Source organism: Ursus americanus, chromosome 23 (assembly GCF_024610735.1).
Source record: "Ursus americanus isolate L20-20 chromosome 23, mUrsAme1.1.p, whole genome shotgun sequence".
NCBI lineage: Eukaryota > Metazoa > Chordata > Mammalia > Carnivora > Ursidae > Ursus > Ursus americanus.
In genome coordinates, this window is record NC_142149.1 from 43,612,304 (window position 1) to 43,638,977 (window position 26,674).

Here is a 26,674-nt window from a genome sequence, read left to right on the forward strand (position 1 = left end):
TCCTGGGCTTGTAAGCCTTGGGGATGGACATCTTATCTTGGGTTCCCCACATAGGCTCCTGCGGCTTCCCCGTCCTTTCCCTCAGGATGGGGGAGAGGAAAGGACATTGGAAGTGGGAAGCTGGATGTGACCCTGAGCCTAGCTCTGTCCTTGGGCATGTTACATAGCCTCTCTGACCCCACTAAAGTGGGGATAAACCCCCACCTCATGGGGTTGCTGGGAGGCCCCTGTCCTTCCTGGATCTGCCCTACAGATGAGGACATTCTCAACTTTCCTGAACCTCCTTTCTCCAGGCTTGCAGGGGGGAACCCAAATGCATAGGGGCTCCAGGTGGCTGTCTCAGGATTAGATGCCCTGGTGGGAATGGGGCTTCCGGCCCCAATATCAATGTTTAACCGGATGTGCAGGTCAATATTTACCAGAAGAGAAAGCAATCTGAACAGGGGTTGGCTGAGAGCAAAGGTCCTGGTGGGAGGGGAGGGCTCAGCTGGGCTGGCTGGAGCCTAAGCAAAGTGTGGGGAGTTCCCAAGTGGGGCCAGAGGGACACTGTGTGCAGCAGCGAGGAGCCTGCAGAGGTACAAGGGGAGGGGTGGCTTGGCCTGCTATCTGGGCGGGAGAGGAGGTGTAAGGGCTGCCCACCTGGCTGAGGGGGTCTGGGGTGAATTCATTCAGAAGGCCTCTCATTTCCCAGCCTTCTGGGGTGATGAGGAGCCAAGGTGGGGGTTCTGGCAGGACTCTCTCTGGGACTTGAAAAACTGTAGGTCTTTTCTTGTCAGGAAGATTCAAAAGCCCAGGTCGGACATCAGGGGCCCTGGTCAAGGGTCCTTGTGTGTGATGGGGGTGGGACCAGGGGTGATAGAAGGATCCCCTGGAAGGACTGGCCCTGAGATGGGGGCAGGGTTGGAGTGTGAGGGACCTGCTCTGAGGCCAGACCAAGACCTGCCCATCCCCACCTGCCAGCCTGGCTTCCCGGAGCAAACCTGGACAGAGTGGGGGGCAAGGCCTGTGCTTCCCATAAGTCCAAAGGTGGCTCCGTCCAAAGCCATTCATTGGGTTCTGTGGCTGGGTCAACAACGCGGCTCTCCAGCCCACCCCACCAACCCTGCTGAGACTTCAGGGACTCACAGGGCTATCCACCCTTGTGGTCAAGACCAGACCAGCCAGAAAAGGTGGGCCCATGGACAGCAGGTTGCATAGGAGCTCTGGGAAAGGAGCCCCTGTATACAGGAGGCTTCAGGGCAGGCTTCCCAGAAGAGGGACCTTGGGCTAGGCTGAGAACAGCCATATTACGGAGTGCCAGGCATTGTAATCAGGGCTCGCAAAGACTGTCTTATTTTGGTCCTCACAATATACCGTGGGAGGAGGTAGGGACGTTTGCTACCATTTTACAAGAAAAGGCAAGACCCAGAGGGGCTAAGGGAGGTATCTAAGGTCCTCTGGGAAGAGGCAGAGTCTGGATTCCAACCCATGGCTGACTCCCAAGGCCAAGCCTTGAAGAATGAGAACTTCTTTTGTTTTGATATTTTCCCTATGAAAAAAACATTTTCAGTGTACGAAATGTGAAAAACTGGAAAATACAAAGGGATTAAGAACAGTTCAGGGGGACATCCCACGCCAGAATGAGAACCGCTGCTTGTGTTGGGGTGTGCCGGCGGTAGCTGGGTGTCCCTGGGTGGGAGAGGCGCAAGATCTGCCAGGCCGGCAGTGCGGGGGTGGGGGGGTGGTGGGGCGGGGATGGGGGTGGCTCCAGGACGGAGTGCAGGCCAGGTGGGGACAGAGGCTTCCCATCCCGCACAGGAACATGGCGCTGCTCCAGGGGCTCCTTGTGCTCAGCTTGTCCTGCCTGCAGGGTCCCGGCTTGGTGGTGAGCCTGGGCCTGGGTCTGGGCGGTGCCGGAAGGCCGGTGGGGACGCACCGGGGTCTGGACAGGAAGGGGGGCTTGAGTCAGGGGAGGGTTTGGCTCTGAGGGGGTTCCCTCTCCTCTCCTCATCCTTTTCTCAACAGTTCTCTCCTGCCAGCGCCATGGAGCCCTTGGGCCAGCAGGTACTGGGGAAGGAGAGGCATGAGGGGGACGAAGGCCCCGAGGGGCCTCACCTGTGGCTCGTGCAGGGTGGGGGAACCTGTGGGAAGGGTCATGCTCCATTTGCTTCCTCCGTTCTTCAGCTAATGAGCGGGCAGACCCAGGAGAAGCTGCCCCCGCTTACCCTCCTCAAGCTGGGCAACCAGGTACAACCAGGTGGGGCTGGGGGCAGAGTGGGCAGGGTCCAAGGGAGGAGGGCCAGTCAGCAGGCGCCAGGGGACTGGGCCAGGCCGTGAGGCTGAGGCCAGAAGACAGAGGGTGGGAGGGACCAGAAGAAAGGATGGGGTCCCTGTAATGCCATTGTCTGTGTCATTGTCCCCCTCTCGTCAGGACTGGGACAAGGCCCTGCTATTCCCAGGCACAGGGGACTCTGAAAGGGATCTTCAACACAAAGCTGACTGCTTGCCCCTCTTGACCCTTGATCTGTCCCTGTAGGAGGCCCACAGCCATACTGCCCTGAGGAAGGCCCCAAGAGATTGCAAGAGGGCCCCAACCCCGGAGCAGACCCACAGGTTGGCCCAGGACATGATGGCCTTCACCACAGACCTGTTCTCCCTGGTGGCCCAAAGGTCCACCAGCCCCAACCTCATCCTGTCTCCTCTGAGTGTGGCCCTGGCACTGTCTCACCTGGCACTAGGTACCGTGGCACCACCTGTCCAGGCCAGCAGAGCTGGGAGGCCAGTAGGAACTCACTACTCCAGAGTTTGCTAGGGGGTGCTTCCTCCATCGGGATCACTTGGCTGTTTGGTAAAAACGCAGATTCCTGGGCACCCATCCAGTCTCTGCGAATCAGATTCCCAGGGATGGGGCCTAAGGAGATGCTTCTAGTGATTTTCCTGCAAGAGTTTGATAGCGGCAATGTCTTCACGGGACTGGAGGCTCTCATTGTGGGAAACCGAGGTCCAGAGAGGGAAAACAGCTTGGATGGGATGAGGTCACCCAGATGGCCAGCAGCAGAGATGAAAGTGGAACTTGGGGAGTGCTGTCGGTCAGACCAGTTCAGTGGATACGGGAGGAGAATGTGTGATGTCATGGGCATGAGCACCGCGGGCGTTTAACAGGGACTGGAGTGGGCAGCAGGGCAGGGGAAGATCTGCCGCCTGGGCCACAGCGGATGCTCTCCCTTCCAGGTGCTCAGAACCAGACGCTGCGGAGGTTAGAGCAGGTGCTACACGCAGACTCGGGGCCCTGCCTCCCTCACCTGCTGAGCCGCCTTTGCAAGGACCTGGGCCCTGGTGCATTCCGATTGGCTGCCAGAATGTACCTGCAGAAAGGTAGGTGCTGGTGGCTTAGAGCTCCCTAGGTGGTGCCCTGGGGTGGACAGGGCTGGTGGAGCTGGGCTTGGCCTCGGGCAGCTAGTCAGAGCATTGGTGGCTCTGGAGCTCCAGCCCCTAGGAGCAGCTCGTGGCCCCTTCCGTGTAGGATTTCCCATCAAAGAGGACTTCCTGGAACAATCAGAACAGCTCTTTGGTGCAAAGCCCATGAGCCTGACGGGAAGGAAAGGGGATGATCTGCTGAACATCAACCAATGGGTGAAGGAGGCCACAGAAGGGAAGATTGAGGATTTCCTCTCTGAGCTGCCAGATGACACAGTGTTGCTTCTGCTCAATGCCATCCACTTCCAGGGTGCGTTCCTCCTCTCCTCGGGTCCCCCACCCCGTAGCCCCTACCCCTGCCCTGTGGCTTGGGGGAGGGTAGGAGACAGGTAACGGTGTGCCAAGGAGGGGCCCCAGGAACTGGATGAGGCCGTCGTGAAGAGAGAATCCTAGGAGGAAACCGAGTCTGCCAGGATGGGCGGGGGTGGGGGGCGGCGCTCCTGGGAGCATGGCAGGGCTCGGGAAGAACACAAGCCCAGATTTCAAAAATGCTGCAGGGAAGAAACCTGTGATCAACAGAGTATCACCTGGCACAGTGCCCCTTGGGGTTTTGACCTCTACCTTGTGTCCCTTGAATGGGTTCTGGGTGGGATGGGGAAGAGACTAATACAGAACCTCTCCCTGTCCGGGTCCCCGTGGCCCCTGCCTTCTGCTGGATATAGGTTTCTGGAGGAGCAAGTTTGATCCGAGCCTCACCCGGCGAGACAGTTTCCACCTGAACGAGCAGTTCACGGTGCCAGTGGACATGATGCACGCCCACACGTACCCCCTGCGCTGGTCCCTGCTGGAGCAGCCTGAGATACAGGTCACTCTCGATTGCCCAGGCTGGGCCTGGCCGCAGGGAAGGGGCCGGCCGAGGGGTGGAGGGGGGTGTGCTCCGCCTTCCTTGCAGTCACGTCCCCGAGACAGGTGGCTCTGGAGGATCTCGCTATACTCCGACCCAGGGGGGGGACTGAGGTTCCAGGCTCTCGGAAGTTCATGAATGTGACACAACTGTATTGGGCGTTTGCTGCGTGCACTGGAACACACTAGCACAAGGGAGGCCAGGCCCCTGCCCTCAGCGGGAAGGACACACAGTACACCAACAAACCTAAGTCACAGGGTCATGTCAGATAGAGTCCGTGCTGTGAAGGGAAAAAAGCGAGTGATCAGTGAGTGGCCGGGGAAGGTGTTTGAGAGCCGTCAGGGAGTTTTCTTCGAGGAGGGGCCTCAGGTGGAGAACGAGGTGATCTTTGGTTATAGGGGTTTATTACCAGGGCCTATGGGTTTGTTGGGCTGCAGGGCCACTCAGGCCTGGGAGATGTGACCCGACTGTCACGGTGCTCCTTAGAAGGCCTCCCTCCTAAGATCTGCTTGTGATAGATGTGTCAGGATCCTGCTGGAACATCCTGATTGGATAGAGTGCTATGCCACGCTTGTCTCAGGTGAGGCCTCCTTTGCTTCTGGCCTCAGCGTGGTCCTCTTGGCTTGGGCATGGCTCCCCGGGCCAGTCAGCTGTGGCAGAGATGGCGATGTCGGTTAGTTTCCCAAGGCAGCATGCCACAGACCTCGGCCCCCTCTGTGGCTCTCCTGAGAGGGGCTGTGGGTGGGGCAGGCCCTTGGAGCAGCGTCTGGCTTCTCTCCCTTTCACCCTGAAAGGCCGTTCTCTTTATGCTGCTCCTGCCCTCCAGGCTGTGTCCCGGCCACACTTTCTTCACCCCTGTCTCCTGTCCTGGCCTCCGTCCTCCTCTTGCTCACACACTCTATAGAGAGACCCAGGCAGCCAGACGGGGGGGCTCCCCCCTCCGCCCCCCGCAGGGCTCCTGCTGCCTGGCTGCATCAGCCCAGCGCTTCCCATACTCAGGAAGCTGCAGGAACCCCATTCACGTGGAATCTTACCTCAGAGCGCGGTACTGTACGCAGCTGGGCAGAGTCACTGTTGAAGGGGGGCTGCGGAGAGAGACACCCTTTGCAGCGTGTCCTCTGCAGAACCTAGGCTGGCTTACACGAACGGCCCAGTCCATTGTACACACAGAGCCACTGAGAGACAGACACGGGATTTCTCAGCCCAAGTCACGGGCCAGCTGGTAGCAGATGAAGAGACACAAAGTCACCGTTTTTGAGCACCGCCTGTGTGCCGATACTCCCCTGGAAGCTTTAAAAGGGCCCCCCCTCTCGGTCACGTGTCAGCTGGCACTGTGGGCAGGTAGTGTTACTCCAGGTCGCGGGTGAGGAAGGGGAGGCTCAGGGAGGCGGAACACACACCTGAGAAGAACGGCCTGGAACCCCTGGTCCATTTGTCTCAGAAGCGTATGCTGGTCCCGACCCTCGCCGGTCTGGGCACTTTCTGGCCCTCATGTCGTCTCTTTCCACCTCTGTAGGTGGCTCATTTCCCGTTTAAGAACAACATGAGCTTTGTGGTCATCATGCCCACCCACTTTGAGTGGAACGTGTCCCAGGTGCTGGCCAACCTGAGCTGGGACATCCTGCACCAGCCCTTACTGCGCGAGAAGCCCACCAAGGTCCGGCTGCCCAAGCTGCATCTCAACTACCAGCTGGACCTGGTGGCCACCCTCAGCCGCCTGGGTAAGGAGGCTGGGCACAGGCAGAGCGGTGGGAGGAAACCACCCCCCCCCCCGCCGCGGCCAGTAGGTCCAAGTCAGAGCAGCCTTTCCTGGGGCTTCGGGAGGTAAAAGGGCTTCATGGGACCCCCTGGACCCCCTGTCCTGAGGTGGGGTGGGGCGGCCCAGGGAGAGGACCTGTTCCATCCAAGACCGAGTGTTGCAAACAATCTCCACGGGGAGCCTGGGTGGCCTGTGGGCCTTGCTGGCTGTCCCACAAGGGGCACTGCGCCCACCACGTTCAAAGACTCAGTCAAATGGAGTGGGCGGACAAGGAATCAGGTATTTACGATTCAGCATAGGTGATAAGACAGAGGACATCTCTCCGGTTCACCAGAGAAAAGGTCCCTGTCCGGACTTTGGGGCAGGGGATCGGGAAAGGCTTCCTGGAGGAAGTGACTTTGAAGCTGGTATTTGGAGGTTAAATAAGAGTTAAGCAGGCATCTGTGGGTCGAAGGTGGTCCTGGGCCAGAATGCCAGACAGCTTCCCAGGCAAGTCCGGGCAGCCCGTGGGGCCGAAGGCAGCTCTGACCCGCCGTCTCCTGCCCTGGGCAGGCTTGCAGGAACTGTTCCAGGCCCCTGACCTGCGTGGGATCTCTGACCACAGCCTGGTGGTATCCAGCGTGCAGCATCAGTCCACGCTGGAGCTCAGCGAGGCCGGTGTGGAGGCGGCCGCCGCTACCGGCACGGCCATGTCCCGCATGTCTCTCTCCTCCTTCAGCGTGAACCGCCCCTTTCTCTTCTTCATCCTCGAGGACACGACAAGCCTGCCCCTCTTCGTGGGCAGCGTGAGGAACCCCAACCCTAGTGCGCACTGGGAGCGCAAAGAGCAGCAGGATTCCCCGGATGACAGGGACTACTTCCAGAACCAGAAAACCCTCCCCCGAGGAGACAAGCCCTTCGGCCCTGACTTGAAACTCGCGCCGCCCTCAGAGGAGGATTACCCCCAACTTAATAGCCCCAAGTGAGAGGCCAGCTGCCAGCATCCTGAGTCCCTGCCTGAAACAACCTCTCCACTCCTGGGACTCTTTCCAGACGCCTTTGTGGGATTGGGGCAGGGGCCTGGGTGGGCAGTCTGGGAGCGGAGAGGGAGCCGTTCTCTCCCCGCTCCTCTCCCGGGGAGTTTGGGGTGGGGGGCCTCAGGGAGGGCAGGCCTCAGGGAGTCACGGGCCTCGATCCTACATCCTTTCTTCCAAAGTGGCTCAGAGGCTTCCTTGTCTGGGGCGGAGGGGCGGCTGTAGATGCACTTTGTCAGGTCGGTAGGTCTTCCCGAAGCTGGCTGTGGCACTTCCATGTTTGTTTACCAGAGCAGGGGACAGGAGGGACTGGATGCCTTGGCTGGGGACAGGAGAGACCGGCAGGGGCGCGGGGCCTTGTCCGGCCCTGTGGACGGGGGCCTGGCCTTCCACGTAACTGCTTCTGCCCTAAGCTGCCCCGGGCCCTCCAGCCTCCGCCTGCCCTGATGCTCTGTCACCTCAGGGCCCCCCTGCTCCCCGGAGATACCAGCATTGCCAGGACTGTCTCTCCCTCCTCTCGCCTCTTCCCCTGCCCAGGTGTCTCAGGGGCCCAGGCGGGAGGGGAGGGCAAGAATTCCCTCAGGATCTTTTGTAAAGTTTTTGTAGTGATTTTTATGGCACCCGAATAAAGAATGAATGGCCCTGGCTGCTTTGATGTCACTGTTCTGGGCGGGGGGGGGGGCAGGGCCCCCCTAAGGAAGGCGGGAGGAGCCCACAGGCTGCAGAGCAGCACGCTGGGCCCAGAGAGCAGGCAGCCAGTCTCTGCCACGTCTGTTCTCGGCCACTCGCCAGCCCGTCTCGGCACAGTCCCCTCTGACCTCGCCAGCCCTCTCCAGGGCCACCTCCACGCCAGCCTGGCTCTGCTCTCCGTCGGCTCCTCTCTGGAGGCCTCAGGCAGCCAGCAACAAGGGCGGCTCAGAATAGCGCTGGCCTCCCAGATTGGGAGAAACCTGGCAATTAGGGAGCTTGTGGAGTTTCTAATTACATGCCGGTCCTTCTGCCAGGGGCAGGCGCCCGCCCGCCGGGGACAGGCCGCCGGGAGCAGCGGCTCCAGCCGGAGGCTGTCAGCACCTGAGCACTGGGGAGGGGGTGGGCGCACCTCAGCCCGGGCTGGGGGCGGCCCGGTGTTCGTGTGGGTGGGCCCTTGGCTGCAGCCCCCGAGGTCCTGCAGGGCAGCGGTCCAGAGCCAGGGCCGGGGGACTCTCGCTTCCTAGAACGGCAGTGCGGGGCCACAGGGAGCACACAGCACCGGGAAGCCGACGCTAAGGCAGAGGGCGGGAAGCGCCGTGGTGCGAAGTGAGGCAGGAGGGCCTCCCTGAGAACGGGGTGTGGGAGCAGAGACTTGAAGCGGGTGAGGCCAGGCGCCGTGGACCATCTTGGGGAAGAGCTTCCGGGGCAGCGGAGTAGCAAGGGCAGAGTTCCTGGGCGGGAGCATGCTCGGAAGGTTCCAGATGAGCGGGAGATCCGCGGGGCTGGAGTGGAGGGGTAGGAAGGAGTCAGAGGGGAGCATGTGGGGCTTTAGGGCCACTGTGAAGACTGTTGCTTTTATCTTAGGAGGAAGAAGTAATTGGAAAGTTAAATCAGCAAGCCACCAACTTAATTTTACCTGCAAAATCTTTCTCAGCTCTCTCCTCCTCTCCATTCTGGATGTAAGCCATGGATCTAGTTGTCACGCCCAAGGGTCACTGCCCTTGCCTCCTAGGTTCTCCCTGCTGCCGGTCGGGCTATCTTCCCTGCATTTCCCTGCAAGGCCTTATCAGAGTCCATGTGTCCTGCAGTGTGTCAGGCTCTGGGGATGCGGCAGTGAGCAAGCAGACGAGATCCCTCCCCTAACCCCCGACCTAAATCTAGCTATAGAGTGGTCTAGACAAGAAACAAGTTAGTGTTTCCTACTGAAATGTAGTAGGCAAAGTACACAAGTCAGAATTGTACATAAGCTTCATGAATTTTCTCATGAACCAAATACCCCTCTACAACTAGCACCCACATCAGGAAACAGTACTCACTCTCCTGACTTCTGTTTTTTTTTAAAGACTTTATTTATTTATTTTTTTGAGAGAGAGAGAGAGAGCACAAGCAGGGGGAGGGGCAGAGGGAGAGGGAGAAGCAGGCTCCCCACTGAGCAGGGAGCCCGATGTGGGACTCAATCCCAGGACGCCGGGATTATGACCTGAGCCGAAGGCAGATGCTTAACCAACTGAGCCACCCAGCCACCCTCACTCTCCTGACTTCTTTTTTTTTTTTTTAAGATTTTATTTATTTATTTGACAGAGATAGAGACAGCCAGCGAGAGAGGAAACACAAGCAGGGGGAGTGGGAGAGGAAGAAGCACGCTCCCAGCGGAGGAGCCTGATGTGGGGCTCGATTCCATAACGCCGGGATCACGCCCTGAGCCGAAGGCAGATGCTCAACGACTGAGCCACCCAGCCACCCTCACTCTCCCGACTTCTAATACCAGATTACTCTTTCCTGGTTCTGAACTCCACGTAAAGGAATCATACAGTCTGCTCTTGGGTCTGGCTTCTTTTGTTCAAACTCATGTTTGTGACACTCATCTGGGTTGCGGATGGCAATAATCCATTCACTGTGGAAAGCTTTTAATTGAGGGCTGCCATGGTCTGATGTAAGCCCTAGAAGGCTCACTTGGCTGCTGTGTGGAGAACAGAATGCAGAGAGGCTGACGTGGGCTAACAGGCAAGAGACAGGTGGCATGGCCCAGGGTGTCAGCTGTGGAAATGGAGCAAAGGGGTCAGCATGCAGAAATCTTTTGCAGGTAGCGCTATAGAATTTGTGCTTAGATTGCACGGGATGTGAGGGAAAGGAAAGCCTCAAGGATGGTGGGGTTCATGGTTTAGATTCCTGGATTTTTATTTTGTGAAAATGGGTTTCACTGAGATGGGAATCAGAGTGAGGGACAGATCTGGGCACTGCTTGGAGATTTCTATTTGGAACACGTCATGATTGAAATGCCACACTAATGAGGACTAATGTAGCCTACCTGGGACAGTTCAAGTTATGTCTGTGGTTCTACTTCTGCTCTGAGGAGTGTTTGGACGATAAATTATATGTTCATCTCACCTACAGGGCATCCATATGGATTTGTCAAATAGGCTATTGGATATCTTGGTCAGGCCTGGAAGTGTGTATGTGGGAGCATACAGATGCATTTAAAGCCATGGAACTAGTGGAAGTAACTTTTTTTTTTTTTTTTTTTTTTTTTGTCGGAGAGAGAGAGTGAGAGAGCACAAGCAGGGGTAGTGGCAGGCAGAGGGAAAAGCAGGCTCCCCGTTGAGCAAGGAGCCCAATTTGGGGCTCGACCCCAGGATCATGACCTGAGTGGAAGGCAGATGCTTAATCGACTGAGCCACCCAGGTGTCCCTGGTGGAAGTAACCTAAGAGGAGATGTAGATGGAGGGGAAAAGCGGTCCCAGGATCAAGTGAGCAAAGGAGACAGAAAAGACATGGCATGGGAGGTGGGGTGGGGGAGCGGGGAATAGAAGTGCGTGGAGAGCCAGAGTTTCGAGAAGGAGGAACAGTCTGCTCTCCTGCCTGCTGTCCAGAGAAGAAATGTCCTTTCGATGGTCAAGAAGAAGGTCACCCACGAACTTGGCGACAGCTGTTTTGAAGGTGAGATGGGCACAGCAGTAGCAGTGAAGCTGAGGAGGGACTGGCGCTAAGACAGTACAGACACAAGAATAAAGAGCTCTTTCCCTCGTGGCTGTGAGGGAGAAGGGAGGGATGGGCAGGAGCCGTAGGGGATGTGGCATAGAGGAAACGTCACTGAAGAGGGGAGTGACAGAGAATGCTTGAAGGCTGTGGGATGACCCTCAGAGATACGTGGATTAGGCAGGAGAGGGCTACCTGCAGGAGCAGAGCCCATGGAAAACACAGTGGAGGCCCCCTCCTTTGGCAGGAGCGGGACATCTTTCACGGCAATCGGAGGAGGAAAGATGACTCTTTCTTTGTAAGTTCCCATGAAATAATTGGGGCACACGAAAAGGTGTAATGAATTGCAAAACGCCGTTGCTCAGCGGCCAGATCTTCCCTTCATGATTTCTCAGGGCTGCAAGACTTCTCCACCTCCATCCACTCAGCTATTGATGGACATGCAAGCAGCTTCCATTTTTTTTGTTGCCACCACAAACAGTGCTGCGATAACCTTCCTGTACATGCAGACTCTGTGCACATATGCGGAGTTTTTCCAGCGCACATGCTTAGGAGTGGAAGTGCTGAGTTGTGGGTTTCGATTTACCCATCTTTAACCGTAAGGGCTGCCATATATGCTTATGCACACCTTTGCCATTTGCTGCCAGATTCTTCTTCAAAGTGGTTTTGTCAGTTTACATTCTCCCATTCTCACCAGCGGGGCGGAAGAGGTCCTGGTTGTCCACATCCTCACCAACACTTGGTCGTGTCAGATGTGTAAATTTTGCATATCTGATGAGTGTGAAATACGCTCGTCAAATTATGGTTTTGATTTGCATTCCCCTGATTGCTGGAGAGGATGAAACACCTTTTTCAGAAGTTTATTGGCCACTTAGGATTCTTCTCCTGTGTATCACCTGGGTCTACGTTTCTGTTGAATTGTTACTTTTTGTGTTAATTCATAGTTCTTTCTATGTTACCGTTCATAATCATTTTTGTCAGTTACGTGTGTAACAACTATTTTCTCCCAGTGGGAGGCTTTTGTTTTCATTTCGTTTTATGGTATCTCTTCCTGAAAATAAATTTTTAACTTTAGTGTCAAATTCATCGATCTTTTGGGTGGCTCAGTTGGTTGAGCGTCTGCCTTTGGCTCAGGTCGTGATCTCAGAGTTCCAGGATTGAGCCCCCGGGCAGGCTCCCTGCTCAGCGGGGAGTCTGCTTCTCCCTCTCCCTGCTCTTGTGCTCTCTCTCTCTTTCTCCCTCTCAAATAAATAAATAAATAAAATCTTTAAAAAATTTTATCAATCTTTTGTGCTTCTTTTGGTGTCTTGTCTAAAAACAATCTTTTTCTTTGGGGCGCCTGGGTGGCTCAGTCGTTAAGCGTCTGCCTTCCGCTCAGGCCGTGATCCCAGCGTTATGGGATCGAGCCCCACATCAGGCTCCTCCGCTATGAGCCTGCTTCTTCCTCTCCCACTCCCCCTGCTGTGTTCCCTCTCTCGCTGGCTGTCTCTATCTCTGTCAAATAAATAAATAAAATAAAAAAATAAAAACAATCTTTTTCTTTAAAGAAGGCTCCACCCCCATTGTGGAGCCCAACGTGGGGCTTGACCTGGGGCTTGATGTAAGGCTTGACGTGGGGCTTGACGTGAGGCTGACGTGGGGCTTGAACTTATGACCCTGAGATCAAGATCTGAGCTGAATCGCTTCTCGGCCTTTTGGCTAGGAACAAGTGAAGATCTGAGCTGAGATCAAGAGTTGGACGCTCGGGGCGCCTGGGTGGCACAGTCGTTAAGCGTCTGCCTTCGGCTCAGGGCGTGATCCCAGCATTCTGGGATCGAGCCCCACATCAGGCTCCTCCGCTATGAGCCTGCTTCTTCTTCTCACACTCCCCCTGCTTGTGTTCCCTCTCTCGCTGGCTGTCTCTCTGTGTCAAATTAATAAATAAAATCTTTTTTTTTTTTTAAAGATTTTATTTATTTATTTGACAGAGTTAGAGATAGCCAGCGAGAGAAGGAACACAAGCAGGGGAGTGGGAGAGGAAGAAGCAGGCTCACAGTGGAGGAGCCTGATGTGGGGCCCGATCCCAGAACGCCAGGATCACGCCCTGAGCTGAAGGCAAACGCTTAACCGCTGTGCCACCCAGGCGCCCCAATAAATAAAATCTTAAAAAAAAAAAAAAGAGTTGGACGCTCAACAGACTGAGCCACCCAGGATCCCCTAAGAAAAAAAATTCTTTCTACCTAGAGATCACAAAGGGATCCATCTATACTTTTTTCTAAAACATTTATAGTTTTTCCTGTTGTGTATGTGTGTTTGTATTTGCTTTTTAAAGCATTAAAAATATTTCTGAAAGAATACATAGCAAAGAGATTAACATCGGAGGTCTCCGGAGAGTGCAATCAGGTGACTGGAGATCACAGAAACAGCAAAAAGAAGGTTTTTCACTGTTTACCTCTTGTTGCTTTTGAGTTTCGAACCACGTGAACAAAATGCCTATTCTTTTTTTTTTAATCAAAATGTCTATTCTTAAACAGCTTGAATAGAAAGTCATTAAGAAAGCTTCTGCAAGGCACCTGGGTGGCTCAGTCGGTTAAGCACCTGCCTTCAGCTCAGGTCATGATCCCAGGGTCCTGGGATTGAGGCCCGCGTCAGGCTCCCAGCTCGGCAGGGAGCCTGCTTCTCCCTGTGCCTCTCACCCTGCTCGTGCTCTCTCTCTCTCTCTCTCAAATAAACAAACAAATAAATAAATAAAACATTAAAAAAAAAAAAGAACAGTTCTGCAAAAACAGAAATTGCTGTTCATGTTTAATCCCTAACGTAGCTAGAGCTACTTTTTGTGTATGGTGTGAGATAGGGATCCAATTTTAACTTGTCCACATGGATAGTTATGCCCTTCCTGCCTTTCTATGCTTAGCCCATTCTTATTCATCCTTCAAGATAGAGCTTAGGTTCATATATTCCGACCACATTGCCACAATACCCTACAGAACGACGCTGTCCAAATAGAAATCCAATGCAAACTACATATGTGATTTTAGATCTTCTAGTAGTCACATTAAAAAAGAAATAGGTGAAATCAATTTTAATAATCGATTTCATTTAACCCAATATAATCAGCATTAAAATCATTGAGATACTTTACATTATTTTTTTCATACTAAATATCCAAAGTCTGGTGTGTATTTTACACTTACAGCAGCTCAGACTAGCCACGTTGCAAGGGCTCTGTGGCCACATGGCTAGTGGCTATTGTATTGTATTGGCTGTAGAGACTGCTAGCATAGATTGTCTCTTTATAGCGGAACGATCTGTTCTCACAGCAGCCTCTGTTATGAGCCAGTTCATTTCTGGAGTGTGGCACGGAGTCTTATTCATCTCTATCTTCCTCCTCCTCCACATACCTAGCCAGTGCCTTCCAGAGAGGTGCTCCATTTTTTGGAGAAAGGATTGAACTCTGACTGTTGATACATTTTTTCTTACTCAAAGCTGAACCTTGCCCACTGGAAAGTTCTACCCAGGGGCTCTAGCTCTTCTCCCTGGAGACTCACATGAGGTGATGTTTCCCTAAATTTTCTCTTCCTTCAGCTAAATATCCCAGAGCACTCTCCATCCCTTCTCTGAGCTCTCCTCTAAATGACCACTGGGCTTTCGGCCAGCACTCATACATGCCTAGAGGCATTTTGTTCCATTGTCTACTTATTTCCCACGTCAGTATTTTATTTTTTATAAGATTATTTATTTATTTATTAGAGAGAGAGCGCGCGAGAGCAAGAGCACGCACATGAGCAGGGGGAAAGGAGAGGTAGGAAGAGAAGCAGACTCCCCACTGAGCAGGGAGCCATCCCAGGACCCTGAGATGTTACCTGAGCCGAAGGCAGACCCTTCGCTCCAACTCAGCTACCTAGGCGCCCCTCCCGCGTCAGTATTTCAGATTCACAACCACACTGCAAGGTCCTAAGCAGTCCAGGTGAGCAGGGCCTAGGTGTTGTCCTGTCTAGGTGACCTCTACTGTGCCTAGGCGGTGCCAGGCACACACTCGGCCTCCCCTCAGGACCAATGGTTACAGCACAGCTCAGTTCTTCCTCTGGTCAGATATTTTTTCCACTGCCCTCTCTGATCTTCAGAAATCACAGAATTTCAGGGCTGATAAAGCAAATAGACATCCCAGTTCCATCTCTTCATTTTTCAGCCAAGGAAACCTGGGAGAGTTGTCTTCCCCAAATCCCAGTTAGTGCCAGAGCCAAGGACCGGGAAAAATCTAGAGTCCCAGCACTGGAGCGGGGTTTGCTCTGGTCTGGCCTGCCTTCCAGGCTTCCTCCAGAAGACTCTTCCTCAGCCCTGTCTCCCACCCATGTGGGCCAGCGTGCCCTCTGGGGGTGGGACTGCTGGCAGGACGAAGGCCAGGGCCCAGAACGGAGGTCTGGTGGGGGAGCCGGCTGTGTGGACGTGTGTACTGGGGGTGGAAGGGCAGCAGTGGGTTAAAGTTAACATCAGGCCATGATGCAATCACAGAATCCGAATTGAGTGCAGGTCGCTTTAAGAAAGGAGCAGCTGTAATCCGAAGCTTGTTGGGCTCTGGGCTGGGAGGCAGGCAAAAGCTCTGGTGCTTGCAGGAGCCCCTCAGTGTGCAGACCTAGGCTGGCCGAAGCTGGGGCACCCCTACAGGTAAAGCAGCAACCTGTCTGCTGCCTCCCTTGGGCTGGGGGCGCTGGGGAGAGGCAGCCGCACTCCAGGGAGCAGCAGAGAGGGTACAAGGGAGAGGAGGTGGGGGAACAGTGGCTCCTGCTGCTTGGGCACCGGGGTGAGAGGATGAGAGAGGGCAGAGGGAGTTGGGGCTCAGAAGGCCAGGGCCTGGTTATACCCAAACCCCACTGCACCACTAGAAGAAGGGGCTGGGAAGACTTTTGAATGAAGTGGGTGGGTAGCCATAAGGAGGGCGGTGGTGGGAAGGAGCAGCGGGCGCAGCTGCTGGGCCACGTCTGAACAGCACCTCGAAGTGGCTCTGCAGCCCCGGCCGCCTGAGGGCAGGAGGCTGTCCCCTAGCTGGGCTTCCCTGGGGCAATCAGGAGGCAGCAGCCTGCAGTCCAGCCTTGGCTTGGGCTCAGCTGCCTGCTGGTTTTTCAAAAGCAATTGGTGCTGCTTTCCAAGCCAAGCCACCAGCCTGTTGAGCCTGAAGAAGACTGGGAGGGAGGACAGCTGGGTCCTTCGATCCAGCACCCACCCCTTCCTTCTCTTTGGCCAAATTAGTTGCCAGTGAATGCTGGGAGACCCATGGGGCTTTGGCCTCTCGCAAACGATGACCACTATTTAGTCCAGCCAGTGTATGGGGTTTGGGGGCCTGCAGCCCATGCTGGAGAGGACGGCTGCCCGCATCCTTCCTGCTCCCAGGGCTAAGCCACAGCAAGGAAGAGGGTCTGGGCCCAGGAAAAGCCGCCGGCTTCCCAGAAACCCCATCACTGTCTGGACCATGCCTGTCCACCAGGAGTTCAGCCCCCAGGCTGAGGGAGGGAGGGGTTCTACTTCTAGGGCCGGTCCTCCCGGGGTGTGCGGAGCTGAAACTCATGGGTGCTCCGGCCTGACTCACTCAGGTTCCAAGACTTGAGAAGGAACGCTGCCTGGGGACTGGCAGGGTCACCGCGGGTGGAGTGGGCCTGGAGGGGACCCCTTGGAAGCTCCCTTGCAAAGCCAGGAGAGAGGGCGGTGCCCTTCCCTGCACTGCCCAGGAGGTCCGCCGCCATGTGGCTTTGGGCTGCGTGGTGCTGGGAGGAGGAGGCGGAGGAGGGATGGTGTTTGTCTCACAGCTGGATTTAATCTGAAACACATGTATTGGCTCAAATTTATCCTCCCAGCTGGAAGGCAAGATCACAAAATCCCAGTTCCTCGTGTCTCTTGATTTTGGTAAATGTGGCAGAAAGGAAGGCCTGACCTTGGCCCAACAGGGAGAATATCTACGTCCTCCCCGTGCCCTCCCCTTCCTGGTAGGACAGGAGTCTGGCTTGGATACTGCCCTTTGGACGGATGGCATCAGTGTCCCTGTGCCCCTGACCAGGCTGTGGCTGCCTGCCCTCAGGCCTCGGAGCAATCACCTTGGACAGAGCATCGAGTGGGCTTAGAGGAACCCCCCACCCCATGCAGACTCTGACTCTCGGCCCTCCCAGTGCCCTTTTAGGGGGCCTCCATACTCTCTCCTCTTCCTTCATCTGCAGGGTGGGGAAGTGGAGGATTCCAGAGGTGCCATGAATACCACATGTCCCAGCAACTGGCTCCGGCCAGGCTGGGGACCCATGTGCTTTCGTGGCCAGGGTCCCTCACCTTATCTTCAGTCCTCAGCCCAGCCACATGGGGACGGTGATCCCACAACCCGGGGCTTGGGCTGACTCTGTAGGGACCCCTACGGAGAAGGTTTGACCCTCAGGTGCGTTTGAACTGTGAACTTAGTTTTCTTAAACACGATGCCAGGCTGACCCTCGTGTCCCTCCTCTCTCAGCTCCCTACCTTGGCCAGAGGGGCTAGAGCTAAAGGCTCTGCCTATAGCCTTGCCGCCTAGAAATCTCATGGGATTTTGAGTCTCTGATAAACCCGTCTGCTGAGGCTGGGGCAAGACGACTCCTGCTAGCTCCGGGGTGGGGCCGGAGGGCGAGAGAGCAGCTCTGAGTCCGTGTGGTGGTCAAGGTCTCTATCTGGTACCGCAGAAAGCTTGTCCTGGTGCCTCAGTAGAAGATTCTCCCTGAGCGCCACGGGCAGCGGTGCGGGAGCGCAGCTGGCTGAGCACTCGGGGTCTGTGGGGCTCACTCTGGGACCAAGCTCCAGATCAGGGTTTGGGAAGAAAGCTGGGCCAGTTCCCAAGGGCAGTCCAGCCGTAAACTGAGCAGACTCTGGAGGTGGTCTCTTCTGTTGCCTTTCATCTCTACAGTGTTGTCCGGTGGATTATCTGGCTTGATTCTAAGGACTTTGGCCAAAAATCACACACTGCACTCCCAACTTTCCTACTTGTTCTGAGAAGCCAGGAAAGTATGTGTGCGGCATGTGTGGGAGGGTATTTATGGGCATATAAAAGGATGAGGCGGGATACACTGGAGATCCTTGGCCTGTGTGCGTGTGTGTGCGGAGGGAGGCGAGGGGCAGCAAGACAGATATTATAAATTGTTGACCTGGTCATATGGATGGGAGGGAGGACACGGACCAACCAAAGGTCCTAGTTACTGAGACCTTATCCCACTTTTTAAACAGAAGGCCCCTTGGAAGATCCTATCTGCAAACCACCCCCCCAGCTGCCTTCATCCCCTCCCACCCCACACCCTGACTCCAAGGGGTGAGTTCATGGGTGCTGCGAGTGCAGGAGGCTGAGGGATGGTGGCGTCCCTAGAGCCCTGGACCCAGATTTCCCTTTTCCCTTGCGGTCCAGGGGCCAGAGAGAGCTGGTCGGAGGAGGCCACTGCTGGGATGTGAAGGGACCTGGCGTTGTTTAACCTGAGAGAGAGAGCTCTGAGGGTGTAAAAGCTATTTTTGAGCTGGTGGGGAGAAGAGGACCTGGCTCCCCAGGAGAGAAGGGGGACCCTGGGGTTCCAGGTGTAGGGAATTTTTAGCTCTGGGGTCGCTGGAAAGCTTATCTGCCTCTGCATGGTTCAGTTCTTTGGAGACATCATCTAAGTTAATCCTCACCACAATAGGTAAGAGCTATTTGATTTCCATTTAGCAAGAGAAGGCGCTGTGAGTTAGAATTGAGATTTGAACCCAGGCTGTCTGACCCTGGACCTCGCGCTCCTTACCAGGAGAGTAAGAACTCTCCACAGAGAACTTTCTGCAAAGGGAACGAGTCCCTTATGAAGCCACAGGTTCCAGGCCAGAGTAATTCAAGGACAGAGTCTGACAACTTGCTGGGGATAGCAAGGACTGGACCAGACGCCTCCGTTCTCTGTATTCTGTAATTCTGCATATGGGAGCTAGATTCTGTCTTGTTCTGACATTATCCCACATCCTATGTCATGAGCTGGTCGGGTGCCTCCAGGGAAGAGCCCACTGCTGGCTCTCCCTGGCCCTGGAGCTTGAGGTCCCAAGGTCTCCTGACACACACAGGGGGACGAAAGCACAAGCTCGTGCTGGGGCTGTAGGCCATGGGGCAGGTGGAGGGGTGGCGACGTGCTCAGAGGGAGGGACTGTCAGGTTGAGGGTCCACTTCCAGCCTGGGGAGGTTGGAGGCCAGATGCCTAGTCCTGCAAGGCGCTTGCTCCCCGCCCAGGGCAGCTGGCGGAGCGGGGTGGTGGGTGAGGGACACAGCTTGTGGCCTCTGACTTTCTTGCAGGCACAGGATGCAGGCCCTCGTACTGCTGCTCTGGACCGGAGCCCTCCTCGGGCACAGCAGCTGCCAGGACAGCTCCGGCAGCCCACAGGAGGTCAGTGCGGGGGGGGCGTCGGCAACCCCAGCCCCTCCGGAGCGGGCAGCATGGGAGACAGGACAGACGCCCAGGTTCCGGGCCAGGCTCTGGCCTTTATGTGTACATAGGGCCTTGATTTCTCCTTCAGCAAAACAGAAAACACCTTGCCTTGCCTTTCAGAGAACATAGGAGCCAAAAAGAAGATCCCAGAAGGTGAAAAGTGAAGGCAGTCTAGCAAGCCCAGGGTGATCCCTTTCAGCGAAGACCTTTTCTCATTCCTATGCATTACTCGTGGGTCTCGCTGACTGGGTGGTGGTCGGTATCGGATATTTGTTCCGATACAGACCAGGGGGCAGCGGTGATGTAAGCGCGTGGAAAGGCCTCTTTCCTGTCCAGAGGAAGCACGGTCAGACTGCAAAGGCAGATGCTGAGACGCTTACGCTAAGGGACGGTGAGGGGCCAGGACAGCCCGGGCACACTGGCTGGAGCCCCGGACTTTGTCGAGAGTTCTGGCTCTACCTCTCACCTAGCTTTGTGACCGTAGACAAGTCACTTTGACCTGAGTCTCTTTCTTATCTATAAAATGGGATCAAAAATACTTATCCTGGGATGCCTGGGGGGCTCAGTTGGTTAAACGTCTGACTTCAGCTCAGGTCATGATCTTGGGGTCCTGAGATCAAGCCCTGGGCTGGGCTCTTTGCTCAGCAGGGAGTCTGCTGGAACGTTCTTTCCCTCTGCCTCCTCCCCTGCTCGAGTGTGCATGTGCGCTCGCCTTCTCTCTCTGTCTCTCTCTCTCTCAAATAAATAAATAAATCTTTAAAGAAAACCCAAAACTACCCTTGCAGGGCCATTGTGGCCACTTACTTTTTACCTACTGAATACCTGCTCTGCAGGGACTGGGGATGGGTGGAAATATAAAAGACTCAGCTCTTGCCTGCAAGGAACAGTCTGTGAGCTATCAAATACATCGACAAGCAGAAATGAAGTAACTCCAGTGAAAATAACTAGCAGAGAGCCTGGCACATGGTGGTGGATAGTAAGTAAGTGGTAGCTGACCCCATAAAAAGTTCAGAAAACCAAAAGTTACCTTCAGATTGGGGTGATTAGGGAAAGTTGTGGAGGAGACGCTAGGTGATCAGGGCCATAAAAGACAGGGTCTAGGGGCGCCTGGGTGGCACAGCGGTTAAGCGTCTGCCTTCAGCTCAGGGCGTGATTCCGGCGTTCTGGGATCGAGCCCCACATCAGGCTCCTCCGCTAGGAGCCTGCTTTTCCTCTCCCACTCCCCCTGCTTGTGTTCCCTCTCTTGCTGGCTGTCTCTATCTCTGTCAAATAAATAAATAAAATCTAAAAAAAAAAAAAAAAAGACAGGGTCTAGGTGGGGGGATCATAGGAAGGTCCAGGTAGAAACCTGGGAGCAGCAAGCAAGGGGAACAGATGGGCAGCTTGCTCTGGCCTGAAAGCAGGGTTCCTTGGAAGGGAGGGGGCTCTTCTCTTTCTATCTCTTTTTTAAAAATCATATTTATTTATTTGTCAGAGAGAGCGCATAAGCAGGGAGAGGGGGAGAGGGAGAAGCAGACTCCCAGCTGAGCAGGGAGCCCGATGCGGGACTCGATCCAAGGACCCTGAGAGCATGACCTGAGCCAAAGGCAGATATTTAACTGACAGAGTCACCCAGGCGTCCCTCCCTCCCTCTCCTTTTAAAGTACCTCACAGGCCTGAGCCTCGCAGGTCACTAGTGTTTAATTTCCATGTGGGGCTGCATGTTCCCAGCCGAGAACTCTGGCATGATCTGGGAGCACGCCCTCCTTCCAACATTAGGCTACACGTAGGGTACTCAGGCAGGACGTCTCTAAGGGGCCAGAAGGACAATCCCACTCAAAGCAACGAGGGTTCCAGGCACAGCTCATCTCTGATGGCGCTTGTACTCAAATCCAGGACTCCCCAGCTCCCGACACCACAGGCGTGCCCGTGGAGGAGGAGGACCCCTTCTTCAAGGTCCCTGTGAATAAGCTGGCAGCGGCCATCTCCAACTTTGGCTATGATCTGTACCGCGTGAGGTCCGGCCTCAGCCCTGCTGCCAACGTGTTGCTGTCCCCACTCAGCGTGGCCACCGCTCTCTCCGCGCTGTCGCTGGGTGAGTTCTCGGATGCGGCCTGTGGCCTCTGCAGACACGCTTCCCCGCAGGGAGAGGCAGAGAGGTGCTGAGAGAGCGGCCCCACCGGGGTCCCCGAGCGGGCATCTACAACACCTCCCTGGCTCCGTGTGGGGGTGGGGCGCAGAGCGCTGCGACTCAGGGACGACGTCATGACCACTTACTGACGGGAGGACTCCAACACTCATTGCTCGCACAAGCTGCTGCGTGCCAGCCACTCGGCTAGGCTCTGGGGGTGCAATGTCCGCAAGCAGCTGAGGTCCCCGGGGAGACTAATGAACAGGTGGCCCCAAAACGTTCTGGTAAGAGCTGTGACAGGAGAAGCACAGGGGCTTGAACCCTCCCACCAGCCCTTGTCGCTCTCTCTAGGCCTGATGGCCTTCACCTCCTTGAGGAAGATCTTGTTTTTCTTCCATTGCCTTCGAATTTCTTGCCCACCTAGAACGTCTCCGGTATGAACAGTAGAAGACTAAGAGCGTGGTGTCCCTGCGCTGTCCCAGGAGCTGGCCTGACCTGGGCCCTGGTGGCCGGTTACTAAGGCTCCCGCCCTGGTTTCTCTGGCAGGCGCGGAACAGCGGACAGAATCCACCATTCACCGGGCTCTCTACTACGACCTGATCACCAACCCAGACATCCACGGCACCTATAAGGAGCTCCTTGCCTCCGTCACTGCCCCCGAGAAGAACTTCAAGAGTGCCTCCCGGATCATCTTTGAGAAGAGTGGGTCCCCTTGCTAGCCCAGGATGCCTGCACGGCGGGGTGTGGGGTTCCTTTCTAAACACGAGATCACGTCTGCCCAGGCCGGGCCTGGCGCTGGTGGGCAGGAAGGGGCCCCGTGAGCTCAGAGAGGATCAGAAAGAGGAAGGAGCCTGAGGGAGACAGCGGGAGGGCCGGGGGAGAAACAGCAATGAGTGAGATTCGTTGTTCCCTGCCCAGTGCCCGGGGAAGCTGGCACGGAGTCTCGCAGTCACGGGAAGTCACTAGGCGGGAAGTCAGGGCCTGCTGAGTGGTAAACCAGAACCTCGGCCTGGCGGCTCCCCGAGAGCGGATGCGGTTAGCGCTCGCAGCGCACTCACCTCCGCTCCATCTCTTCCCAGAGCTGCGGATAAAATCCAGCTTTGTCGCACCACTGGAGAAGTCCTATGGCACCCGGCCCAGAATCCTGACCGGCAACGCTCGCCTGGACCTTCAGGAGGCTAACAACTGGGTGCAGGCCCAGATGAAAGGGAAGATCGCTCGGTCCACCCAGGAAATACCCAGTGAAGTCAGCATTCTCCTCCTCGGGGTGGCTTACTTCAGGGGTGAGGGCTTCACTTCTCTTTTGGCCAAGGGTGGATGGTGGGTGGCAGAGGGGCTGGGGAAGGGGGCACGTCAGAGACGGAGCTCAGCAGGAACCGAGATGCGAATCCAGAGGATGACCTGGGAAAGGCGCTTGCCTGAGGGCTCTGTGCTTGTCATCTAGTCCCAGGAAAACACGGGGTGCGTGTCCACAAAGCGTAAGAGGCCGAGCACAGAGCCTAGCAGAGAGAAGAAAGTGCTAGCACTCGTGTGCCTGTTTGGGGGTGGGCACCGTGAGATTCGGGCTGGAGTCAGATGAGGGTCAAAGCCCAGCTGGGCCTTTCCTGGCCGTCCTCGGCCCGCTCCCTCACCTCTAACATGCGATGACACTTACTTCAGAGGCTGCCTGTCTACATGGTCCTTGTCTTCACAACAACCGGAGCACTGTGCCCAGGGCACAAGTATTCAACAAACGGTCGTGAGTTCTCGAACAGCGTCCTGCTGTGGTGACGTGCCCAAGACTACAGCACGGGCCGTGTGACGCTGGCCCCATTCACATAAGACTTGGGTGGGATTTGGGGCAACCTCTCCTTAAAATGCTTCATAACCTTCTCTCAGGCAGTAGCTGCAGTGACCCCTTACCTTGAGAGAGGCCCTACTTGAAGCACTGATCTCTGGAAAGTGAGAGAAGCCGTCTCAGGCCAGCACATTAAAGGTCACCTTGAACGAAGGGAGCTTGGTTATCACCTCACTGTGTGAGCACAAGCCAGTGCCTCCGCCCCTCTGGGCTTGACCAGATGTGAGAGGGGTGATGTTGGGGTCCCTTGCAGCTCTGACCTCCTCTGAACCTGTCCCCCAGACACCTCACTGCAGAAGGAGACAACAGTTGACTTTTCTCCGAGGCCATCACAGAACTTGTATGGTCTAGATGGTCAGATCAATAATTCCTCCTGAGTATTTCCTCCCGAGTCTCTTTTTGGAGGGTATTCAGGCCCTAGACATACGGTGGTCCAGCCCGCACATTCTGAGACACAGCTGTTCCCTGATGTGTCGGGGCCTCTACGATTCCTTTAGCCAGGGAGCTTTCCACAAGACACAGTCCCAAGGCTCAGGGCACTCCATTTGTTTCATTCCAGGGCAGTGGGTAACAAAGTTTGACTCCAGAAAGACTTCCCTTCAGGATTTCCACTTGGATGAGGAGAGGACCGTGAGAGTCCCCATGATGTCAGACCCTAAGGCTATCTTACGCTATGGCTTGGACTCTGATCTCAACTGCAAGGTCTGTAGGGGCTGGGTGAGTGGTGGGTGGGAGGACAAGAGACAGGCAGGATGGCATAGCGGAAATAGGATGACCTCTGAGATGGGACAGCTGTCTAAATTCTGCCTGCTGTGTGGCTTTCAGCAAGTCAATAGCTTCTATTAGACTTTGTTCTTAAAATGAAGAAGGATGGGTGTCGAAACTTACCCTCTTAGGGTTTGTTGTAAAGATTAACAGATAATGTGAAATGGGCCCAAACTGGGCAACTCACATGTTGGTGTTTTCTTGTCTTTTCCCCCCTTCTTCCTCTGCCTCTCCTTTTCTTTCTTTGGGGGGAACTTTTATTTCTAGAATTCAAAGCCAAACTTAAAAAAAAAGGTCATACACTCCAAATTGCTGGCATTCTAAGTCTTTCATGTATACCTGACTTCTTTTAATTCTAAGTTAGTAGTTCTTAAACCTTTTTCTTTGGAACTCTGACAAAACGCCTAAAACAGTTGAGAGAAATGCCATGTATGCACATGCAAACATTTCCATATATGGAGCCGTTAGGACTCCTGGGGCTGTTTGTCTCATGGACCTAAGGTTAAGAACCTCTGCTCAAAAGACCCATTTTATGTTTTTTTCTTCATAAGATTTTATTTGTCAGAGAGAGAATGAGTGAGACAGAGTACGAGCAGGGGAAGCTGCAGGCAGAGGGAGAAGCAGACTCCCTGCTGAGCAAGGAGCCTGATGCGGGACTTGATCCTAGGACCCCGGGATCATGACCTGAGCCGAAGGCAGACGCTTAACCGACTGAACCACCCAGGCGCTCCAAAAGACCCATCTTATTACTGCTTCTGTGTTGCTGTGCTCAGCACCCCCACTTCTAGTCCAGGGCCCTGTATATAACATGATCAGTCACTATTGGCAGACAATCTTTGGGAGAAAATACCTGGAATTCAATTCTAGCTCCTCCGAACCACAGGAGAAAATTCTTTCAGCACCTAACTTCAGTTGGCATTAGGCCGAGATAAGAAAAGACAACAGCCTACTTTTTTGAGGGAACCTCAGTAAACATCTTGCTGCCAGAAGGCAATGGCCAAGAGGGACAGTTTTAAACAGATTAGGGGCTGGGGAAAGCACGGCCAGGGACCCACCGTCAGAGAGAAGGCAGCTTGGCGTGCGTGTGTCTAGCCCCCAGCTCTTGGGCTCCAGAGGACTAGCCCACGTGCTTCCTCCCTGTTGTTTCAGATTGCCCAGCTGCCCCTGGCCGGCAGCATGAGTATCATCTTTTTCCTGCCGCTGAAAGTAACCCAGAACTTGACCGTGATAGAAGAGAGCCTCACCTCTGAGTTCATTCACGACATAGACCGAGAACTGAAGACTATTCAGGCGGTCCTGACCATCCCCAAGCTGAAGCTGAGTTACGAAGGCGAAGTCACTAAGTCCCTGCAGGAGATGAGTATGTCTGCAAGACCACTTTGCTCTTGGGGTGGGCGGGGGTGAGCCTCTGAGCTTTTCGCCTTGCTAAGCAGCACTCAAGGGCTCTATGGCTTTGTGGGGAGATCATGGATGATTCCTTAATTCTAGTAGTGCTGGAGGGGAAGCCTGAACTGCCTTTCTTATCACATTCCTCAGTCCCAGAAGCATGCATCTCGTAACAGAACACTGCCTCTCAAGACAGGTCTGTTGAGCTGGTTTCGAATCTTAACCTCACTTGCTTGTGTGCTCTTGGGCAAGTCACTTAAACCCTACCGAGCCCAGAGGTCTACAGACCTCACCGAGGGTCCAAAGGGGTGTTCTGCTCCCAGCCTGCCTGCCTCCTTGAGAATCAGGATTTAAGAACCAGGACTCTATTCTTCTGCGGGGTGTTGGGTAAGGCAGGGTTTTAACGGAAATCTCTCAATTTCTGCAGAACTGCAATCCTTGTTTGATTCGCCAGACTTTAGCAAGATCACAGGCAAACCTATTAAACTTACCCAAGTGGAACATCGATCTGGCTTCGAGTGGAACGAGGATGGGGCAGGCACCACCCCCAGCCCAGGGCTCCAGCCTGCCCACCTCACCTTTCCCCTGGACTATCACCTTAACCAACCTTTCATCTTTGTACTGAGAGACACAGACACAGGGGCCCTACTCTTCATAGGCAAAATTCTGGACCCCAGGAGCATTTAACGCTCCAGTTTAATGTTTAAATAGCCTGGAAGAACAAAACCCTTGAGGGATGGCAGATTACATATTACAGGAAGGCTGCCCTACAATGTTTCAGTGTATACTTTGCAATAAAAGTGCTTTATCCTTAACTTTTGTTGTCCTGTTCCTCCTCCTGTTTTGAGCTATGTTAAGTTTAATATGAAGATAAATAGCCCTTTTGTGATTTGCTGGTCCTAAGCTATAGCCTGGGTCTCTCTAAACTCTGCAGAAAGTCACCACTTATAAGAACTTTTAGTTATCTTCACTGTAATATGCAGGCATGGAGTCTCTGCTCTGGGAGTGTTTATGTCCTAGGGCTGCTAATGCTCCCAAGAGGGTATCTCCTGCCCTCACAATTGGTGGGGTATGCTCTTAAATAAATCAAAACTTAGGTTGATTTTTTTTTTTTAAGATTTATTTATTTTATTTGAGAGAGACAGAGCACAAGTGAGGGGCAGAGGGAGAGGGAGAGAGAATCTCAAGCAGACTCCATGCTGAGTGAGGAGCCTGACGCGGGGCCTGATCTCACGATCCTGAGACCACGTCCTGAGCCGAAACCAAGAGTCGGCTGCTCAACCGACTGCACCACCCAGGTGCCCCCAAATTTTAGCTTATTTATTTATTTATTTTAAGATTTCACTTATTCATTTGACAGAGAGCACAAGCAGGGGGAGTGGCAGGCAGAAGGAGAGGGAGAAGCCGAGTAGGGAGTAGGGAGC

The 26,674-nt window shown here is 54.7% G+C and overlaps 2 protein-coding genes across 4 annotated transcripts; both read left to right on the forward strand.

Annotated features, from left to right (window-relative positions):
- Nucleotides 1-467: 467 nt before the first annotated feature.
- On the forward strand, nucleotides 468-7,717 carry SERPINF2 (serpin family F member 2). Of its 2 annotated transcripts, XM_045773453.2 has the most exons (10): nucleotides 468-575; nucleotides 1,798-1,864; nucleotides 2,005-2,043; nucleotides 2,164-2,226; nucleotides 2,516-2,717; nucleotides 3,211-3,354; nucleotides 3,503-3,706; nucleotides 4,119-4,261; nucleotides 5,817-6,021; nucleotides 6,612-7,717. In XM_045773453.2, the coding sequence occupies exons 2-10, from the start codon at nucleotides 1,802-1,804 to the stop codon at nucleotides 7,022-7,024; spliced, it is 1,476 nt and encodes a 491-aa protein (XP_045629409.1). In that variant the 5' UTR covers nucleotides 468-575; nucleotides 1,798-1,801; the 3' UTR covers nucleotides 7,025-7,717. The 2 variants fall into 2 exon arrangements, with proteins under 2 accessions (XP_045629409.1, XP_045629411.1); XM_045773455.2 differs by lacking the exon at nucleotides 2,164-2,226.
- Nucleotides 7,718-15,233: 7,516 nt separating this feature from the next.
- On the forward strand, nucleotides 15,234-26,065 carry SERPINF1 (serpin family F member 1). 2 transcript variants are annotated; one of them, XM_045773504.2, is made up of 8 exons: nucleotides 15,234-15,382; nucleotides 19,020-19,110; nucleotides 21,028-21,226; nucleotides 21,809-21,964; nucleotides 22,342-22,545; nucleotides 23,659-23,801; nucleotides 25,014-25,224; nucleotides 25,678-26,065. In XM_045773504.2, the coding sequence occupies exons 2-8, from the start codon at nucleotides 19,027-19,029 to the stop codon at nucleotides 25,935-25,937; spliced, it is 1,257 nt and encodes a 418-aa protein (XP_045629460.2). In that variant the 5' UTR covers nucleotides 15,234-15,382; nucleotides 19,020-19,026; the 3' UTR covers nucleotides 25,938-26,065. The 2 variants fall into 2 exon arrangements, with proteins under 2 accessions (XP_045629460.2, XP_087710802.1); XM_087854676.1 differs by lacking the exon at nucleotides 15,234-15,382 and adding an exon at nucleotides 17,709-17,728.
- The last annotated feature ends 609 nt before the right edge of the window (nucleotides 26,066-26,674 follow it).

What these genes read in the sequence shown, in the direction of transcription:
- SERPINF2 (XM_045773453.2), top strand. Translation starts at nt 1,802, where the DNA reads ATGGCGCTGCTCCAGGGGCTCCTTGTGCTCAGCTTGTCCTGCCTGCAG. An exon ending in TCCTCAAGCTGGGCAACCAG is followed by an intron (nt 2,227 to 2,515) that starts GTACAACCAGGT and finishes CTGTCCCTGTAG; the next exon opens with GAGGCCCACAGCCATACTGC. An exon ending in CAGAATGTACCTGCAGAAAG is followed by an intron (nt 3,355 to 3,502) that starts GTAGGTGCTGGT and finishes CCTTCCGTGTAG; the next exon opens with GATTTCCCATCAAAGAGGAC.
- SERPINF1 (XM_045773504.2), top strand. Translation starts at nt 19,027, where the DNA reads ATGCAGGCCCTCGTACTGCTGCTCTGGACCGGAGCCCTCCTCGGGCAC. An exon ending in GCTCCGGCAGCCCACAGGAG is followed by an intron (nt 19,111 to 21,027) that starts GTCAGTGCGGGG and finishes ACTCAAATCCAG; the next exon opens with GACTCCCCAGCTCCCGACAC. An exon ending in TCTCTCCGCGCTGTCGCTGG is followed by an intron (nt 21,227 to 21,808) that starts GTGAGTTCTCGG and finishes TTTCTCTGGCAG; the next exon opens with GCGCGGAACAGCGGACAGAA.